Source organism: Euprymna scolopes, chromosome 29 (assembly GCF_053919585.1).
Source record: "Euprymna scolopes isolate OS-2025 chromosome 29, ASM5391958v1, whole genome shotgun sequence".
Classification (NCBI taxonomy): domain Eukaryota; kingdom Metazoa; phylum Mollusca; class Cephalopoda; order Sepiida; family Sepiolidae; genus Euprymna; species Euprymna scolopes.
Window position 1 is genome coordinate 13615043 of NC_136510.1, and position 22191 is coordinate 13637233.

At 31.6% G+C, this 22191-nt stretch overlaps 1 protein-coding gene across 6 annotated transcripts in view; it reads right to left on the reverse strand.

Annotated features, from left to right (window-relative positions):
* The window catches only part of LOC145252499 (rap1 GTPase-GDP dissociation stimulator 1-like), a 261423-nt gene that overhangs the window by 28145 nt on the left and 211087 nt on the right, over positions 1-22191 (reverse strand). For all 6 annotated transcript variants that reach the window (XM_080111991.1, XM_080111990.1, XM_080111994.1 and 3 more), the window contains 6 exons: positions 20175-20300; positions 18053-18199; positions 10686-10817; positions 6473-6610; positions 2530-2655; positions 401-490 (listed from right to left, as the gene is read on the reverse strand). In XM_080111991.1, coding sequence (XP_079968117.1) covers positions 401-490; positions 2530-2655; positions 6473-6610; positions 10686-10817; positions 18053-18199; positions 20175-20300 — 759 coding nt within the window. The remainder of the gene's footprint in view (positions 1-400; positions 491-2529; positions 2656-6472; positions 6611-10685; positions 10818-18052; positions 18200-20174; positions 20301-22191) is intronic.

The following is a 22191-nucleotide window of genomic DNA, read 5'->3' on the forward strand; positions in this document are numbered from 1 at the left end:
TAAGCTTTTAGTTATGCAATAAATAAAGATTTTAGTTATGCAATAAACTAAGATTTTAGTTATGTAATAACGTAAGATTTTAGTTATGTAATAAATTAAGATTTTAGTTATGCAATAAATAAAGATTTTAGTTATGCACTAAAGTAAGATTCTAGTTATGCAATAAATTAGGATTTTAGTTATGCAATAAATTAAGCTTTTAGTTATGTAATAAATTAAGCTTTTAGTTATGTAATAAATTAGGAGTTTAGTTATGTAATAAATTTAGATTTTAGGTATGCAATAAATTAAGATTTTAGTTATGCAATAAATTAAGATTTTAGTTATGTAATAAATTAAGATTCTAGTTATGCAATAAATTGGTTTCAGACGTAACAGTAATGTAGAAGTTTTTTTTCACCTTTAACACCGGCATGCTCTTCAACGCCACACCATTCAACCAGCCGTGTAATGAATTCTTTGTCTCGTCCAAGAACTCTTGCGGTTTCCTCTAAACAACAAAAAAAGGAATGGATACGAATTAAATCGTTTGGATAATGAAGCATAGAATTTCTTGAAATCTAGTCAACAAGATATGGAGAATAGATAAAACGTATCTTGAACAACAAAAAAATAATGGTTTACTTTGGATTGAAGATGTCAATATAGCACAATATTGTCTAAGTATTTTTTTTGTTGTTGAATAAAGAGAATCTTATTCGCTAAGTGATATGGAAAGGAATCGTGAGAAGTAAATGTTTAGAATGAATCAAAATTTGCAAGAAACGAAAGAAAAATTAGTTGCAATGAAACTCTACTGTGTGATCTTAATAAAGATTTTACTAAAACGTGGAATTTGTTTGCTAGGGACAGTCACAGAAGATGAACTTTAAACAACTTAATTGCAGATGTAGAAAACTTTTGCTCATATTTTATGTGAATGCGTAATGCAAGCACAACATCAAATGAATTCACGACAAACACTGGAATATAACAAAACTATGAATCGGACAACAATGGATGAGAATATGTGCAGGAGCAAGTTAACGTCGCACCTGTGACCTGTTACCTGTTACCTGTGACATGTAAACTGATATTATGAAAAAAGATTCAAAATGTTTTTTGCATTCATCACAAAGTTTGATTTTTATGTATTTTCACATTCTTTTAATGTCAAATTTTGCAATTTTGCTTTGTTAATTAGTTGTTAGGTTTTATGTCAGGTCAACCCTTGCTAGGAAATTTCAAATGATATTGGATTTTTTTTTTTGCCCACATACATTTATTCTGAATTTATAGCAATGGTTCATCATCAGTGGATCATTTCTTTTGTACCAAATGATCCAAAACATTTGAAGTTTGAATTAAACAGTTTCAAACAAATGTAAATAATTGTGCACTAAACATAATTGAATTAGATAAAATCCGTTTTTTTGTTCAAATTTGTTTTCAGTCATCAAATGAAAATTTCATTTCCAATTGATATCATAATTTTAATTTTCAATTTTAATATCCAATTTTCAAAATTATTCTAGTAAATTTTTATGAATTTTAACTATAAATTTTTCCCTGATAAAGATTTTATATGACATTTTTTTTTTTTTTAAACTTCTGACCAGTTGGTGTCAAAGAGACAATCTACTAATAGCAGTCCATAATCACAAATTAAAAACAGGGGCATGTGAGCAAGAAAATTTTATATTGAAAATGCATGCAAGTTTTTTTATACAAAACGTTTATAGATTATCAAAGCCAATTAAAAGCTTTGTACTATAATGGTTGGAGTAGCGATCAAGGATGCAAAAACATTCCAACTTCTAAATGTAATGTCACAAGAACAAACAAACAAACAAAAAATAAATAAATAAAAAATCAGATTATTTTTCTGTTTTATTAAAACAATGCCTGCTTCTGGTTTTTTCTAACTGTTCATTTTGTCTGCCATGAGATTAATAAAACCCCGCAGTCTCAACACTAGCTGAAAATATCTCTCACTGCCATTATGGGGCCACATGTCCATCTCCCCTGATCATTTCTCTTTCTGCTCCACTAAACGCCGGCTATGGACAGCCATTTCTCATTTTCGACTTTACACGTCCATCTTTTTCAACTGCACTTGTTCTTCTCCCGACCACATGGTGTCCTCTTTTTCTTTTTCTTGTTGTGCAAGCTCGAGCACACTTCTTAATTTGCCTATGTGATTTGATTTTTTCGGCTACTGCTGCTAATATCCTTGCAACAATATTATAGCTGCTACACATATTTTCCTATGCACCCTGTTACATCAATTAACTGTCCATAGTTTTTGAATACACTGTTTTTATAAAAAAATTCCTCTATAAGCATCAAGATTTATTCGTTCCAATAAATATTTTGAACAGGTGAGAATTATTTGCCTACAGATGTCATCTTAAACGATAGGAATTTAATTCTGTATTCTTTGATGAAGTTATTTCCCTTTGTTTAAAACAAATAAATATTTTTGACCAAAAAAAACAAAACAAGTGCATTACCGGGCAATGTTAAGAAACTTGTTAATTATATATTTACCCTGGCCATCTATCAACATCCGCAGGGCACCCAGCAGTTTGAAGGTGACTGGAAGAATTGGTGTGGAAGCAAAATTAAGCAGCACTTCGATGGCGCCAGCTTTGTAAAGTTTGGATTTATTGGCAACTGAAAGAAGAAAAGAAATAATTATTGTGATGATTAAAAAAAAAAAAAATTATAATTATCGTGATGATTTAAACAAAACAAAAAATTATAATTATCGTGATAATTCAAACAAAAAATAGAATTATAATTCTCGTGATAATTCAAACAAAAAATACAATTATAATTATCGTGATAATTCAAACAAAAAATAGAATTATAATAATCGTGATAATTCAAACAAAAAAAATTATAATTATCGTGGTAATACAAACAAAAAATTAAATTATAATCATCGTGATAATACAAACAAAAAATAAAATTATAATTATCGTGATGATTGAAACAAAATTATAATTATCGTGATAATTCAAACAAAAAAAATTATAATTATCATGATAATTCAAACAAACAAAAAATTATAATTTTCGTGATGATTCAAACAAACAAAAAATTATAATTTTCGTGATAATACAAACAAACAAAAATTATAATTATCGTGATGATTGAAACAAAAAAATTATAATTATCGTGATAATTCAAACAAAAAAAATTATAATTATCATGATAATTCAAACAAACAAAAAATTATAATTTTCGTGATGATTCAAACAAACAAAAAAATTATAATTTTCGTGATAATACAAACAAACAAAAATTATAATTATCGTGATAATTCAAACAAAAAAAATTATAATTATCGTGATAATTCAAACAAAAAAAATTATAATTATCGTGATAATTCAAACAAAAAAAATTATAATTATCATGATAATACAAACAAAAAAAATTATAATTATCGTGATAATTCAAACAAAAAAAATTATAATTATCATGATAATTCAAACAAAAAAAATAATTTACATAATTCAAACAAAAAAAATTATAATTATCATGATAATTCAAACAAAAAAAAATTATTATCGTGATGATTCAAACAAACAAAAAAATTATAATTTTCATGATAATTCAAACAAACAAAAAAATTATAATTTTCATGATAATTCAAACAAAAAAAAATTATAATTATCGTGATAATTCAAACAAAAAAAATTATAATTATCATGATAATTCAAACAAAAAAAAATTATAATTATCGTGATAATTCAAACAAAAAAAATTATAATTTTCGTGATAATTCAAACAAACAAAAAAATTATAATTTTCGTGATAATTCAAACAAACAAAAAAAATTATAATTTTCGTGATAATTCAAACAAACAAAAAAATTATAATTTTCATGATAATTCAAACAAACAAAAAAATTATAATTATCGTGATGATTCAAACAAACAAAAAAATTATAATTTTCGTGATAATACAAAAGAAATGCAAAAGTCGAACTGTGAAATGAAGAATCTCTACTTTTGTTTATAATTTCTTTCACATTCTGTTTTTCTGCATTGCTATTAGCTTTCATAAATACCCGTATAGTTATATTGCAATTGTATTTCTTTGAATGTAAAACGATGCGGTTTTGTTGATACATTTAAAAAGATATTAAAATGGTGAGGAGGCGACGGTAGAGGCCAAATAAAATGAGCTGTGCTCGTAGATAATCATGATTAAAAAACGCAGCTTTATAGGTTAACGTTATATTTATATGTTAACATTTTTTTCATCGCATTAACGTACATTTTTTCATCGCGTTAACATACATTCCACATGCTTATACATGTTGAATAACTTTTAGAAATTTATTTCCAAATTAATATTTCTAGCCAGGTATTTATGTATCCCTCTTCCTCTCAAATCAATCCTCATCACATCACCCCATGCTGTTCTTGGCCTTCTCCTGGCAACTAACCCTGTTATCTCAACTGTTCTACATCTAATTCAAGCACTCTCATTCATTCTTTCCAATGAACTCTTACTTCCCTTATTTTGTCTTTTTACTTCTCACATTCCATGAATTATGTTTCTGACAGAGGGGGAAGAATTGCTGTGTTCTGGGTTGGAATCTACCCTGCTAACACTTATTATTGGTCAAATTTTTAACCCTGAAGTAGTATTCTTTTTAGCTCATTATATCAAGTGGCTTTATGCCTTGCCTGGAGCAATTTCCATAAAAAAAAAAAACAAAGCCTCCAATTCTACGTGCATACTGTTCAGATTTAATCTTCCTCTGAAGTCATCACATCTGAGCCTATCTTTAAAACTCACATTACACATCCATCATATCATTTCTCGCCATGCAGCGCATATCCTCAACTGTCACTGGCTTCATATTGTACTGTTCTTCTTTCTTTGTCCATTTCTTTGTCTTCCTGTTATCTATCTAATTTTCTGATCTCCCCCTCTCATTTGAACGGATTTTTTAAATAACTGTTGTACTCTGTGCATTACTCTTCCATTCTCCTTTTTCTATTTTTTGTTTTCCTCTTTTGCATTCTGTGCGATTTAAAGATCAGCATGTAACGTGGTCGGTACGCTCAATCCGTGTTCGTTACAGTTCAAACCTCTTTCGGACCCCCACACTGTCCAGCACCATCGAAAAGGAACAAAAAAAATAACAAATAAATAAATCCGACTCTGTTTTACATTATGTTTTTAGCACCAGTCGTTTATTATCGTTTTTCTTTCTCATCGTCTTGACACAGCTTAAAGAGTCCCTCTCTGCTATTGCAGGGACACATGTCCATCTCCCCCAGCTATTGTTTTTCTTTCTGCTCCCCTACATGCCGATCGTAGACAGCCATTTCTCGTCTTCGACTTTATACGTCCATTTTTTTTAATGGACACTTTACTTCGCCCGACCACGTAGTGTCGTTTTTTTTTTTCTTTTTCTTTGTTACGAAGCTTGTGCACAGTTCCTAATTTGCATTTTTTTCGGATACTGCTGCTGATATCCTCGCATGTCCATCTCCCCCGGCTATTGTTTTTCTTTCTGCTCCACTACATGCCGATCGTAGACAGCCATTTCTCGTCTTCGACTTTATACGTCCATTTTTTTTAATGGACACTTTACTTCGCCCGACCACGTGGTGTCGTTTTTTTTTTCTTTTTCTTTGTTACGAAGCTTGTGCACAGTTCCTAATTTGCATTTTTTTTCGGATACTGCTGCTGATATCCTCGCAAGCCAGCTATCTTACAGCTGCTACTGATATTTTCCCATGCACTCATACGTGCTTTGTTACAAGTGACATGCAAAAGATGTTATTTACCAGCCATATTATTATAAGACTTTTTTTCTGTGGCATCGAAAATAGGTTGGAGTATAGAAAAACTTAATCACATCTATGCAAACATTATTTTATGAATTTAAAAATTTAGAAAACCTAATGTTTTATAATTTTTCATTAAATGATTAAAATCTTCATTTTTGTTGGTCGTATTAATTTCTCGTGGAGAGAGGAAAGTTGTTGTCAGTTGTTGTAAAGTCTGAATCGAGGTGTGTTGCATGGTTGGCACGAATTTTGAAGAGAGACAAAATGAATTCTTTGTTAAAAAAGTTTTAACAAAAGTTCAACAAAAAAAAGAAAAGAAAAAATGATTTTAATCGTTTGATAAAAACATATATAAATTATTTAGTCTTCTTAATTTTTAAATTAAACTTGCAAAATAATGTTTTCAAAGATGTGACCAAGTTTCTCTATTCAAAATTTGTGTCAATCCTGCAACCGGCTACAACAGTAAAAAAAAAAAAAAAAAAAAAAAAATAGAGAATGATAAAAGAAAAGATAAAAAAAGAAAATACAAAAATAAAAAAATATAAAAATAAAATAAAAAAAAATAATATAATAAAAAATACAAAAACAAAAATGTAAAATAAAAAATAAAATATAAAAATAAAGAAAGACAAAAATAAATAAGACAAAAAACGTTTTCCATATTTACTAACCAGGAATGGCCAGGTTTCTTAAAGCACTCAAGATGGCATGCAGCAGAGGGATATTTGGCTCCTTGTTATCTTGGGTTTTTAGCAAGTTTAACATCTTTGTTACGACACCTTCATCTTCGAGCAATATACAATGTCCATCTGAAAATGAACACAAAAGATAGACACAATATATCCATTTGAAATTATACAAACAAAATATTTATATTATTTGAATTCTTCACACTACTGTTCTCATCTTAAGTGCCATTTACACAATGTTTCGATCAATGTAACCTCTGACTTTCTTGAGGCATATCTTGTCGAACTCGGGAACCTTTCTGTTAAACTCAAAATACAATTGTAATTATTTATGACTTCTACCCATCCGTGGCACACAGCATGGATTAAATAAAGGATTCCGTTTGAAATTCCATGCTGATTCCAGAGTTCAACAAGACACATTTCTGATCAAAAATTCAAGGCTACTTGAAAATCTTTAAAAAGAAATAATTCTTTTTAAGGACAGATTTTAAACTCCTCCGACTTAAGGTTACCAAAAAAAAAAAAGAAAGATTATGGAAAAAAAGCTACATTCCAAACATTTAATTTAGAAATTTACATTTTTATAAAATGAGGCATTTTACACTTGATGAAGATTATAAGACCAGGGGTATAAATTGTTTTTTTGTTCAGTTACAGATTAGCAATCACTGCGTAAAGGTGTCACCATACCTAAAGCAAGCAAACTTATTGAAGTTGAGCATGCATGAATACTAGATTTCCATGAGCAAGGTTTGTCACAGCGGGCAATCGCAGCTAAGGTAAATCGCAGTAAAACTGATTTGCAAATTTCTAAAGAACAGTGAAAATTATGGAAAAGCAAAATTCACTAATAGGTTCCATAAAATTTCTCTTGCCTTGAGTAGGAAAATAAGATGGATTGTGGAGTCAAATTAATCTTGGCTGCATCACTAGTATTAAAAAAAATGATTAAATAAACAAAATACATTATCATAATAGGATAATAAATTTAACCAAAAGTATATTTTCTAATTAAAAAAAAAAAAAGAAAATTAAATAAGGAAATAAATAACATCACAAAAATATAACAAAAAAATTAATCTATATATATATATAAAAGCGAAAATGTATGTGTGTATGTATGTACGCTTTTCCTCGATGTCCACGAAAGGCTTCTTTCAAAGAAGCGCTTGCTCGGTTCACAACTTCTTAAAACTTTTTATATCATCTATAAATTGTAATATCTCAGAGTTACCCACGGAGCTCGCCTGTCTATTTAATTTTATTGACTTTCAAACGTTAATTATTCGACATTTCCCGCATCGGCACGCGTTACATTCGGTTTTCGGTATAAAAAAAAGCAAAACTCGACTCTAATCACAGGCCGAAAGCCAGTTGTCTTAAGAGAGTTAAGTAACGTTTGTTCAATGTCGACTTCGTCATATCAGACTGTAGCTTTCATTTCTCTCCTCCTAATAAACAGGGAGCGGATTTTCAAAAACAAACAAACCGATTTATTCACCTCATTCAAAACTGTCCCGCACAAAATAACTGCTGAATACCTATCGCCGTCACGTCAATCAAAAACGCGCACCTGTTTTTTTTTTTTTTTAAACACTTTACTATTTTCCAACTGTGCGTTGTGAAGGCTTCGGTTTTTTTTTTTTTCACATTTTCGGGTTTTTTTCACATACCCCGAAAAACACCCGGGCAACGCCAGGTACCCCTCACTAGTAATAAATAAAAAAAAAAATTACACAATTAACTAATCACTTCTGACTGTGATACTAGTCTAGCTTCTTGCTGCAGTCCTGGTCTCTTTCACATCTTGGATAACACTCTTGTTTTCTTTGTGAAAAGGGGAGGTATTTTCTCCAGAAATGAATCAAAGTTCCATACCACCAATGGACTTTATGTACTCCGGATTTGCCAGCAACTTGGTTCGCTGATGATTATATAGTGAGTAGTGAAGTGATAAATAATTAGACTCTCGAACATATTTGTTTTTTCTTCCTTTCTTTTTGCTCTTTCCACATTGCTCTTGGCTTTTCAAACTTCCACATATTCCTTTACCAGCAATGTTTCAAGAAAACTACCATTTACTTTTACACATACATAAGGCTTCCTTCAGTCTTGACTATGGATACCCACTGTAAGGGTGCCTGAGCATGAAATTTTTGCGGCAAGAGTTGCGCAATCTCCAACCTCACCTTTCCTGAGTCAACATTGTTGAATACCAGTGGCAAGTGGAGATTCAGGACGACTGGAAACAATGCCGAGACATACAGCGTCTAGAATTCCCAAATGGTCACCCATCTGGTACTAGCCAGGCTCAACGTTGCTTAACTTCGGTGATCCAACGAGAATCGGTGTCACCGTGATTATGCCGTACATACACACATGTATATACATAACCATTATATTTTTCAAATAAATATTAACAATCATTTTATGTCTACAGATGCAATGCTTCATGCTTACGCAATCATCAGTGTAGGAAATAATAATTACTGCTGATTGGGAGATTCAAATCCAATCATAAAAACACTCTTGACTTTGTAGGCTACCATCTTACCATAAGGCCACCGGCAATTAAGACAGGAATTGAAGGAAATTAAGTACCTATAAATATTACATTGGCAGACATTCACAGTAAAAAGAGAGTATACAATGACCGGAAGTCAAAATGCTGACCGCTTTTATTCTTAATTCCTTAAAGAGGATTCACTTCAATTTCTTAAAGGGGTTTATAGCTATGATATTTTTAAAATAAAACAATTAGTTTAGAAACAATATATATGGATACTCCCGCCGATTTTGACATATGAAGTCCGCCACAACAACTAAGTTGTCTGGAAATTCACACAGTTCATATTGGTGAAGGTTTTTTGGTACAACTGCTAATTTCATTCGGTGCAATAGCTGCCACAAGTCAGAGTAAACAGTAGACCATAGGCTTTCCTTATCATAGATGTATGTCTTAATGAAGACTGGGTGTGCATCTCGCCCAGTAGATTAAATGCGTTCCAAAATACTAACCTGGAAATTTCTACGTCCTTGCATATATATATATATATATATATATATATATATATATATATATTTATTAGCAGGCCACCAGGCGATGTATGCTTAAATATGATTTTTTAATTCATGCAGATGAAATATTTATGCTGACGACATCTATGGCAACGGGTTAGCACATCAAAAGCCGTAAACGACCAAGTTCTGATTCTTTTTCCTCTGATCTTTAGCACATGGTACAATGGGGAAAGAGGTGGCTTGTTACTTTTAATGCATCTAAAATCAAGCTTCTAAAACCAAGCCTGTTTTTTTTTAATTTTTTTTTTATAGTCTATCATCGTATCATCACATCCAGAAGCAAAAGTTTTACAGTTTAATTATTTCAGTAAATGCACTGACCTTTGCTGTTCATATTTCTGTGTGTATATATATATATATTTAAATAAGGGAGTAGTCACCAACAATGTGTATTTTTTAACATTATTTTATTATTCCGTGTCTTGGTTTTTCATTGAGAATTATGTTTGGATCATTGTAATAATGTTTTTAGGTCATTGAAATCGTTTTCCTTCTTCTGCTTACAAAATGCCATTTTCAATTTTTATTTTTCAACCCCCCCCCTATATATTGCTATAGCTTTTTATCTTATTGATAATAAGATAAAAAGCTATAGCAAACATCTAAATGACTATTTTTACCACAGTTCCTGATTTCAAAAAACGAAAAATTAAAAGATTCATCTGCCTTACTTTTAATGCTAGGTTTATTTATGGTGTCTTTTAAATTCAATAAAAACCCTTCAAAATTTGCTGATGAGGAGACCTTGCTTATCAAAAAACTATATATAATTATTGTACATAATTTGATGTATACCACAATAAAAAGCATTGTTTTCCGAAACGATCGTACAGATAATTGATTTTGTTGTTGTTCCTTCTTATGAAACGGATTTTTAATTTAAGTTAAAATTTGATTTTTAAATTATCAATCACATTACTTAATATATATATATATATATATATATATATATATATATATATATTGGTTTCTAAACTATTTTGTTATAATATATGCATAATGCACTATACATTTATAGTTAAATAGAGAATAGACATACTGTATGAACATGCAAACCTACTCAATACAAGTAAAGAAATAATAATAAACAGAGAGAAGATATCATTCTAACCATTGCGAGCAAAGTTTCCAATCGCAAGTGCTCCTGAAATCTGTAAATATTCACAGCTACTTTCCAGCCATCTGACAGATTCTTTATACACAGGACCTTTGCCCGTCTCAAACAGGATCTCCATGCTTTTATCTGAAAGAAAAGAAACACAAAGAAATGAACACAATGGATGGTCAAGGAGATTCTAGTACATGTGATTACAACTGAGGATGCCACTACTACAACTACTGATACTACCATTGTGATACTGTCGATGCCTCTCCCCAAGGTATTAGAAAGGAAAAAAAAGTGTAACAAAAAAGAGGAAACAAGTTTAACAGAACAAAGGTATCGGAAATAGGGTTGGTAAAAAGATAATGGAGAGAACACAAAAGAAAGCTAAATACAATTGTTCATCAAGGTGTGGCAATCATTGGAACAAAAGAACCGCACAGTAGAGGAAGTTATATTTACAATTAGTTTTTGAAGAGTGGCTATAAGTTTGTGGACAGTCTTGGGTTTGCAACGGTTGCAAGTTGGATATAGTGGAAGGCAGAACATGGTATGGTATAAATCAAGATGAGCTGACGTCAATTGATGAACATGATCTTGACAAAAAATGTCGCAGTGGACGTTAGTGTTCAGAGGGTTGATGGGGGTCACACACACACACACATACGCACACACACACATACGCAGAATGCAACTGATATTTGTAGAATGTGTTTTTTTTTTCATTCTATTTCTTTTATACTTGTGAGTCAGTGCGCACCCTTCAACAGCTGCCAATGTAAGAGACAATGACACGGCCAGAAAAGATGATGAAGACCATGGAAACACTGTTGGATCGGTAGTGTTCTTGAGTGAGTAACACATGGTTTTATCAAACTAATATTATTACTGCTTTTATTTTATTACGAGAGGCATTCTAAAAGTAATGCCTTCTTTTTTTCATTCCATCCGAATGGATCAGAGAGAACTTTTTTTTCTTTTTTTAATTCTATTTTCACCTCAAACAAGGCACAGTGCCACTTTGATGTAGGGAGCTACTACCGGGGACAGTAGTTGCAGGGATACTATGTAGGGATTTGAGCATTACACTTGAACTTCTGCATGTCAGTACAGTTGGGAAAACATGAACCCGGAAGGGAGTTCCAGAGTCTAGCAATTCAGGGAAAGAAATTATTAGAGTAGAAGGCCTTCTTACATCTAGGGATCTCTTGGCTGGTTGTCGAGTTTGTCGGGGGTATTTATGTTGAGGGGGAAAAAGGACTTGTAGTATGTCAGAGCATCCACCATTAAAATACTTGTAAAACAGGCAGAGGGATACAACATTCCGTCAATGGGACAGTGGTTGAAGCTTGGATGACAGTTCAGGACCTATCAGTTATAAAATTGGACTACGATGACTGACCTTATGCAATCATGAGCTGAAAGTTTCATCTCTATTGCAGATATTGATGGTGTGAGACTAATAAAGTCCCTGTCATAGACATGTGTCAGAAGCAGAGATACATCATTGAATTCCTCTGTGCAAAAAAGAAATTGAACCAATCAACACTGATCGCCATCTACTGAGCGTTCAGGAAACCGATGCAGTTGATGTCAGCACAGTTAGGAGATGGGTTCATCGATTTCAGAGTAGTGACAGCGATATGAGTGACAAAGGGTGCTCCAGATTTTTATGACCGAGGCATCAAAAGAGACTGGCAAAAGGGCATTGAAAATGGTGGCAACTATGTAATCAAATAAATTCTGAAGCATAACGGTTGCTCGTATTAATGTAGCTATTCTTTTCTGTTTTTGTAGCTCTTCAACGTTTTGGTTTTTGAGTTAAAAAAATAGGAGGCTTTACTTTTGGAATGACCTTTGTATTAAATTTATTATATCATGATTCCAGTTGTTAAATGAAAGTACGAAAGCAAGATGTAAAAATAAATATAGTAAGAGGAGGAGAAGGAGTGATAGTGGGAGAGTTTATAGACAAATCGTCTGCTTGAATGTCATGGAAGAAAAGAAAGGAGTGAGGGAGAGGCAATAGAAAATGAACACAATAAAGATAGGAAAGAAAGGGAAGGCAAAAGAAGAGAAAATAGAGGAAAGGAAGAAAAAGAAAAAAAAGGAAGAAGAAAGATGGAAAAATAACGTAAGAGAAAAGGAAAAAAATGTTAAAAAAAAAAGCAAAGAAGCAATAAATTAAATTTATGAAATAGAAAAAAAAATAAAAAGCTAAAGTTATACATTTTGATTTGTTTTTATGGTATATAAACCCTTTTTTTTTTTGCAGGTGGGGGAGGGGAGAGTATAATCTAATGTCAAAACGTAATAAACCTATTATAAGTGAGTAACGGACACGAGCTACTATCTTACATATAATTGGTGGAAATTAATGCCTGATTGCATCTGAATTCGGCAAAGGCTGATTTCACAATTTGCAATCATTATTCAAATCATGTCTCTACCCAATAAAGGAGGAAGGAAAGAATAATAAGCATTATGATAATGGGTCTGGACTAAATGTCGATTATGATGATTGGTTTGGAATCAAAGTCAATCATGAAGATGAGAATGAATAATCTTTGCTGCTATCAATACGAATGCTAATAAATGATTATGAGGATGATAGATCAAATTATCAATCTCGACACATGAATTGGATTTTTTTTCCATGTACAAGATGCATGAAATCACTTGATGCATGGAGCTTAGTAAATAAGATAAAAAAAAAAAACAGCCAACAAATGTTATATGGATCGATTCCAATTCAGAAAATAACAATCCCCTCTTTGTTACAAACATTGCTCATGGAATTTGAAGAATAAAGGACAAGTGCAGAATAACATCTACTCTCTCTGCCAGGTAATTAATAACTGCACAGAAGCACAGTATGTACCACATGACAGAGTTACCTAGCCACAGGTGTTATTTCCTTTTCTTAAATTAGTTGCCCTATCTAGGCCTTATAGCCTAATCCAACCTATTTCACCTATAGCTGGGTTCATACCTTCCTCAAGATTGACAGAAGTTGAGCATGGTATGCTGAACTCAGTGTATTGTGTATGATTATTCCTTATATTCATTAATGACCACCTTGATAATATTGTGTCCGAGATGGGTATATTTGCTGATGATATCTCGTATGCAACAGCTGCATGCATCAGGGTTCAATGGGTCTTAATTTAAATGTGCTCCGCCAGTGTTAAATGTAAAAAAAAATTATATATTTTTACAAAAATGCATTTGTTTGTTATTTTTGTACAAGTGTTAAATTTTGGCATGCAGTCTCTGCCATTTAATGCCGACGATGGAAATGCTGCCTGTAACGACGCAATGAAGACTCAAGAAGCGAACCATGCCAGTTGGTTATAGCCGACGACATATCAACCTGTTGCTGTTTCCATGTGCCTATCGTTTGATATCATGTCTAACACCGGGGGAGCTGGTTTCTTCAACCAAGTAACTCTCCCCTGAAACAATATAACATTGACAAAGGAAGAACGAATGTATACAAATCTAAGACAATGGCAGAATCATTAAAAAATTACTTCCAGTGGAATGCGGCTGTAAATGCATGGTAACATTTAATGCTAACAAGACTAAGCTGCTCTCCTTTAACAATTACAAGAAGCCTCTCCAACCACTGATATTCATGACAACCCTACCTGCGAATTCTTCCTTCAAACTTCTAACATTCATCGGCAATATGAACTGGAACAAATACACTGAGGACATTGCGAAGGCTGCTGCAAGAAAAGTGGGCTCCCTTTATTGTGCTAGAAAACTACTCACACCTAAGAGTATCCTGTACCTACAAAGCCATCATTCGCCCATGCATGGAGTATTGTTGCCACATCTGGGCTGGTGCATCTACCACGAGTCTCTCCTTCTTGGATGGGGTCCAGAAAAAGAGTATTCAATCTAATCGGTCCCACTTTGTCAACTAAGCTCAAACCCCTGTCCCATCGCCGCAATGTTGCATCTCTGTGCCTGTTTTACAAATATTTTAATGGAATATGCTCTGATGAACTCGTTGCACTTGTGCCCCCTCGACGTACATATCCCTGACAAACATGTTTAGCAACAAAATCACACCCCTTCACTGTTGAGGTCCTTAAATGCCAAAAAGTTTTCTACTTTATCAGTTTTTTTCCCTTGAACAGCTAGACTTTGGAATTCCCTTCCTGCTACCTGGTTCCCTGACTGTACTGATATGCAGAAGTTTAAATGTAATGTAAACCAACATTTTTTTTTTTTACATGGAAGTCACCACTTATCAAGGCCCGGAGGCCACTCGGGGATAAACATCTTTTTAATCTTTCCTAGGTATGGTCCCAAATAGTAGCCCCTTGCATCCAAGTGGCAATATGCCTTATTAGGGGTGAATACGAGTAAAAAACAAAAAAGAAAAAAAAAAGAAAAAAGAAAAAAAAAGAAAAAAGAAAAAAGAAAAAAAAAGAAAAAAGAAAAAAAAAGAAAAAAGAAAAAAAAAGAAAAAAGAAAAAAAAAGAAAAAAAAAAAAAACAAAAAAAAAAACTCTCCTCAATGATACCAAACGGTAAATATTAAAGATCCTGGCCAGAGTAGAATATTAGAAAAAATTCTTTATGTGCATTAAAAATGGTTTTGTGTTTTGTTAAATATTATTAAATAAGGAATCATTTAAAGTTAAAATCCATTTAGTATTATGCACTTAAAATTGAGAAAATTGAAATGTGTTAATGTGAATAAGTAAAATAACAATACATCAGGTCAAATTAGGTCGCCATCTTGTTTTGATTTCCCTTATTCACATAATGTAGACTCATTTCAAGCATATTTTTCTCAAGTTTACATGTGTAATTCTAAATTGATTTTAAATGGAAATGATTCCGTTTTTTAATAATATTTAACATAAAATTATTTTTAATATGTATAGAAAATTTTTTCTTACCACAAATAAGTTTGTTCATTTTTTAAATCATTAAAAAAAAAAAAAAAAAAAAAAAAAAAAAAAAAAATCAAATTTTAGTAAAACTTTATTTATTCAATGAATTCTTATACTTCTTCCTTTCTTATTTTATGTAATAATTGTAAATCAGTCGGTCAATTTTTGTCATCGATAGAATTTTCTACTAAAAAAAAAAAAAAAAGATCAATGTTTGATTCTGATTTGTCAGCTGTTTTATGCAACATTGGTGCATGTTCTTTGCAAGAAAAAAAAAAATGAATTTGGATCACATTGATTTCAAGTACCTCAAAATAAGCATCTACCAAAATGCACTATTTTCAGTAACACTGAAAATTTTAACTTCTGGTTTAATTAAATCAACACTTTCATAAATTTTAGATCAGATTTTTATTAAAGTTATTTAGAATTACATTTAATTAATATAGAAAATACGTTCCTGGCATGAAATGAAAATGTCATATTCCAAAAAATCACGTAAATCAATCAAAAAATGTTTTAATTAAGAAAATCAAATATTATTACCAAGTGAGACACTATTTTTTGAACTGCAATCTCTTATAAATATTTTATAAATAAGGGGAAGACAACTCAATTCAAACTCTCAAGATCAAAATCCACCTTGTAATGGATACATTTACTGTTAAAATTGATAAGAATTCTAAGAAAATATTTTTAAAAAAAATGATCAATTTACGTGATTTTTGGAATATGAAACTTTAATTCTGTGATCATAAAGATTTTTCTGTATTTTTATTTTTTATTTAAAAATAGTAAAAAGTTTTACTATTTTTTCATAAAAGGGGATAATTTACAAAAGTGTTTTTAATTAAAAACGTGTATAACAAAACATATTTGTAAACAAAACTATGTACTTTTAAAATTGTTAGCAGATGGAGACAAATATTACACACATTTTTTTTTTTTTTTAATTTTAATTATTCTTTCGAATTTTGTAAATTTTCTACAAAAAAGTTCACAATTTTTCCCATTAAGCAAAATATATCAACAAATGAAAAACATTAAAAAAAATACATATTTTATTTACAAATATTTTTATAACTTTCACAGTTTACATAAAAAAAAACTTTACTGAACAAATTGTCCTTTTAGCCATTGCTTATTTTATTTGAAATTTAATTCACTTGAGAAATTACTTTATCTGACCAGAATAATTTTCAAAATGACACCATCTTCAGAAAATCGAGAATTAACACTGTATTCATCAATACAGATTTACTTCCCTTGATTTTATGTTTTAAGGAAGAAGCAATTTTATTTTAAATTTCAATTAAGTAATTTAATCAAACTAAAAAATAATCCTGGACAATACCAAGTAGGGAGAGCTAGAATTGTTTTTAAAAAGATACAAATTAAACATCATAGCTATTTTCAAAACAGTGGATGTCCAACTGAATTTAATTGTGTTAATAACACACATGTGCAGTAAGTTTATTTAAAATGAGGAGGCCTCCACCTGAAAGATACATTTATAATTTACATAACTGAAAGATGTATTTAGGTAATTCCTATTTCAGTCACGTAAATTCTTTTGAGTTGAAAACGAAACACAAGCTTGAGTCAAATTATTTTGTGTTCTTTATTTTTGAAGGTTTTTCTCTCTCTCTCTCTCTCTCTCTCTCGGACTAACAATAAAGCCACACACAAACGAAGCAGTGTCCCAAAACTAAAAAGACTTCTATATTTTATTTATTTATTTGAGGACTGTTATCCTCATCTTTATATTTGTAGTTTCACAACGTTCCAGCCAACTATTCCTCTGGCCTTCGTCAGGTTGTTAATCATGACGGGATAGGAATGCTGAATAATTACTGCCTTTCATAATAGTTGTTGTCTCACCACAACTATGGAAGACAATAATTACTGAAGATACAGTTAAGAGATTCAGCATTTCTATCCAGTCACCATTAACCACCTGAAGAAGGCCAGAGGAATAGTGGGCTGAAACATGAAACAACATGAAGATGAGGATAATAGTCCACAAATAAATAAAATATACAAATTGCTCATCTCAAAGGATTCAAATAATTAAATAATAAAAAAACTTGTCAAACAATAAAATCCGTCATTTTATGCTGCCAACTTAGACTCCCAGCAGCGTCTAAATTTGCATAATCAAATTATTTGTGCATGTGAAGCGTTCCAGATTTGTGTGCCACTGCTACCCTACAGCGGACACCTGCCAATCATCGTCGATCATCGATATGCCTATTCACACATTTACTACACCACCATTACCTCCAGGTTCTCCAATTGGCTTGAGCTCAGTTTGGTCGCTGAATTTGAAGGTGGATAGCACCAGTCCTGATTGCACACATACACTCAGACAAACCCATTAAAATTATGGAAATCTCAACAACAATGGCTGAAAAGAAACTTCTGGTTCTTTTAAGAAGGAAAAATAAAAGAAAGAATTACAAACCTCCAGTTAAAAGTAAGACAATGAGGTCAGAAGATAGTTTGAGCAGCTGCTGCTGATTGGACTCTGCTAATTCATCTGAATTTGATTGGATTGTTTGAATCAGGTGATCACAGAGAAAACTTTCAGCAAGTTTCACTTTGATCTCATCTGAAATTTAACAAAGAAAAACAGAAAAAAAATGCATAAATGTTTTATTTTTTTGCTCAAAGTCTAAAAATAATAAAAACTGAGATTTGAATAATAAAGTAAAACAATTGAATCTTGATTCAACGTCTTTTTTTCTTGTCACAGCAAAAAAAAGGTACTTAGCAGCCCTTCCCCATGTGTAGTAACATCAGTCCATCTTTTATGCAGTAAGATGAAGGGATAATAAAAATAATTACCATAGACAAATAGATTCACTAGTCATCTCTCTATTTCCTCCTTAGATATGAAATATATAACTACTTGCTCATTGTTTTTAAGTTGATAAATTCATTTAATATTTACATAAGAATAATAGGTACTTGTACAGTTTAATCAGGACATTAAAAAATGAAAATATAAAAAAAAAAGGTTATATTGTATGCATCCGTTATGGAACGAAGTTCTCTGAAAAAAAAAAATTTCACTTAATTTCATCAAGTAGTTTTTTTTTTTTTTTTAACAGTGAAAAAACAATCTGTTATAATACCGAGCAAAAGGTTCGATTTTTAGGAAGAAAAGCTAGTATTAAAGATGGGGATGGAGTGTCGGCGCTTTAAATTGAGTTATCTCCCTGTGGCGTGTACAAAAAATTTCATAATGGTTGACTTCAACGTGCTCTCATAAAAACGTGTTTTTCTGCTGTAAAAAAAAAAAAACAAAAAAAAAAAACTACTCGATCAAATTGAGTGTAATTTTTTTTTCGGAGATCTTCATTTCAAAACAGATACGTACAATATATTTTTTTTTTTTTTTCCTCGATATTTTCATTTTTTAATGTCTTTCTTAACCTGTACAAGTACCAAATGATAATATGGCATATCTTTTAAATTTGTGGTTATCATACTTGTACCATCTATTTGAGATAAACATGTTGGCACTAGTTTTTAGTAGATCATCAAAGTTAAGCAATGTTAAACCTGGTTAGTACCAGATGGGTGACCATTTGGGAATACCAGGCACTGTATGTAGGAAAATGTCAACATCTCCCTGCAAAAACCTAATGACATAATCTCCTCCAATCAGGATATACACACATCTGGGGATTGCTTGTAAATTTAATATTCCCTTGACACTTTCTCCTTTGGACGAAGTTGGTTCAACCCACCTAGGGCAACTCAGATGACATTTTGAAGTTATCTTTAGGAATTCACTCCTCTGTGTCTTTCATGTCTTGTTGCTGATCTTTTATCAGAAACAGACACAAACACTGGAGGCATCTCTGTCACGAATAACCCCCTCCTGCTACATACTGCTGCCCTTGCTACTCCTTTCATTAGTATCTCTGGGAAATATTAAAATAAAAATTAAAAAAAAAAAAAAATGTAAATCAAGAAATAATGATTGCTTGTCAGAGGTTAAAGTTTATGAAATGATTCAGAACATGATTTTTCTTCTCCGAAGATATTTCTTATAGCTTTTTATATGCTATAGAGATCATAATAGGTAACACTCATAATAGGTAATACTCATAATAGGTAACAAAAAATAAAAATTCTATCATAGTATATACTTCTTGTGGTCTCCTGGTTTTACTAGCTTCCAGGACAAGAATTCATCTAGTCTGGTGGAGTAATATCATGGGAAGAAAGTGCACCATTCATCAGTGTATAGCTGTGGCAAGGCTGGGGGGGATTATAGATTGGAGCTCAGACGAGCACTTACCATGAAAATAATGATAGAGCAGAGACAGGCTCGCAACGTCTCTTCTATAGGAAAGAGGTTGCAGGGAAGAGAAAAGGGCATCCCCTACAAGGCTATGAAGTCTATTTTGAATTCTGTCAATGCAGGATAAGGTGCTTCTAGGAGCTCCTGCCCAGATGTGGTAACAGTACTCCATCCTAGGATGTACTTGGCTCTTATACAGGTAGAGAATTGCATCAGCAGTGAGATGTCTACTGGAGCGGTAGAAAGATTTGTATAGTTTTTCAGATCTTACCATTTTCGGCCAGACTGCATAGCAAGTCCAAGGTGGTATCCTGTGCACTGTTTACCTTTGAAGAGTGCATGAAATCTAACACAGATTTATATGTGCCACATGTCACCATTTTCTGACGTCCAAAATCTGGAGAGGAAAAAAAAAGTTAAGATTTTAAATCATCAGAACATAAAAAAACATCTATATATAAAAGCGAAAATGTGTGTTAGTGTATGTGTGTGTGCATTTTTGTGTATGTTCGCCAAAGGCTGTTTTTGACGGGATTCTCGGGGGGGGGGGGTGTTACTATTTCCTATAGCTTTTTATATGCTATCGAGATCATAATATGTAACGCTCATAATATGTAACGCTCATAATATGTAACACGAAATGACGTCGTAAAAGTCTTATTTCAGCAACTTTTATCTTAAAAAATTTGCGCTGTGAATTCGTTTTCTCTCTACTGCTCCTCCTGCTGCTACGGCATGAGATTTGACCTAGAAAACCGCCTGGGTTCATAAACACTTATTTTCGACTCACCTGAAGTTACTGCCTTCGCGGTGTCGTGTTATGTCAGCAGACTATTAACCTCAAGGTTTTATGTTCGAGCCTACCTTCGTCCTAAAACTTTTTTTGTTTTGATTTTTTTTCATTTTTTTTTAATATTTAAACAGGGTTATTTACTTTTAGTTTACCCCTGCCAACACACCCACCTATTTTTTTTTGTTTTTATTTTCATGATTTTTTTAAAGAAGTTTTAACATCGTTCGTTTTTTTTTGTTTTTTTTCCCAACACGTTAGCGTTTTCATTTTTTAGTTTTTGTTCTAACATCGTTCGTTTGTTTTTTTTTTATAATATTCAAACAGGGTTATTACTTCGCTTATTCTTTTGTTTTGATTTACCCCCCCCAAACACACACACACACCTCTAAACACCCGGGCAATGATGGGTACTCCCGCTAGTCTAATATATAGAGGAAAGCTAGTGTTTTTCTTGATTTTTGTTATCAATAACTTTACTTCAGTTCTTGTCCCAAATTCTCCCCAGATTAAAAAAAAAACAACACAAAAATAAAGAAAAATCTGTATGATACACGTACCTATGATGAAATGAAAATGTCATATTCCAAAAATCACGTAAATTGATCAAGTAGTTTTATTTTTATAAAGAAAATCATTTTTAAGCAATTAACGGGAATTCGTAGGCATTACAACAAAAATCTTGCAAGTTTGAGTTATTGTTGAGTTATCGGCTGTGTTTTTTAAGATTATCTACAAGGTGGTGATGCAATACAGTCACTTTTTCTCTCACTCATAAAATTTCATTCCACTCATCAGAAGAATAGGGACTCATCAATTTTAAAAGAAAATTAAGAAAAAGATGGCATAACTAAAATAAAACAACTGTAACTTCTCCGATTTTGTAATCACATCCATATTCCTTATTTTTTTTTTAAATTGATGAGTAAGGGCAGAATAAATTTAAAAATTGACATAATTACATGAATGATACTGCGCTACCAAACAGATGTTGTCAAGAAATGAACATTTTAACATGCTGAAAGAAATAAACGGTAAGATCGACAACATCTTGAAATTTAGAATGTAAACTTTTTGTCATAATATAAATAATGTGCGAGTTTGTTTTCTATGGACTCGAAAACAGTTTGGCCAATTTTTTTATAAAATTTCACGCTAACATACTTTATGTATCTAGGAGTGTTCTTATACAGTTTTGCATCAGAATACCACCCATAAGTATTGAAAATTGATAATCGAAAAAAATCCAATTAAATAAGTAATAGTCCGATTTCTTAAGTAGAGTGTCTAACCTCTAATTGCTTGATTATTTTTGTTGTACGGCACATCAACATTTTTTATGATGTTTAATGCTGAATCCAGTAATTCGTGAAAAAGTTTTTAGGTTTCAAGTTCTTTATATCTTCAAATATTTATTCATGGTGTTTAAGTTTGATTATTTTGTAGCAGAAAATTGTTTTTTTTTCACTTTGCAGAACATGATTGAGTTTTGCGAAAG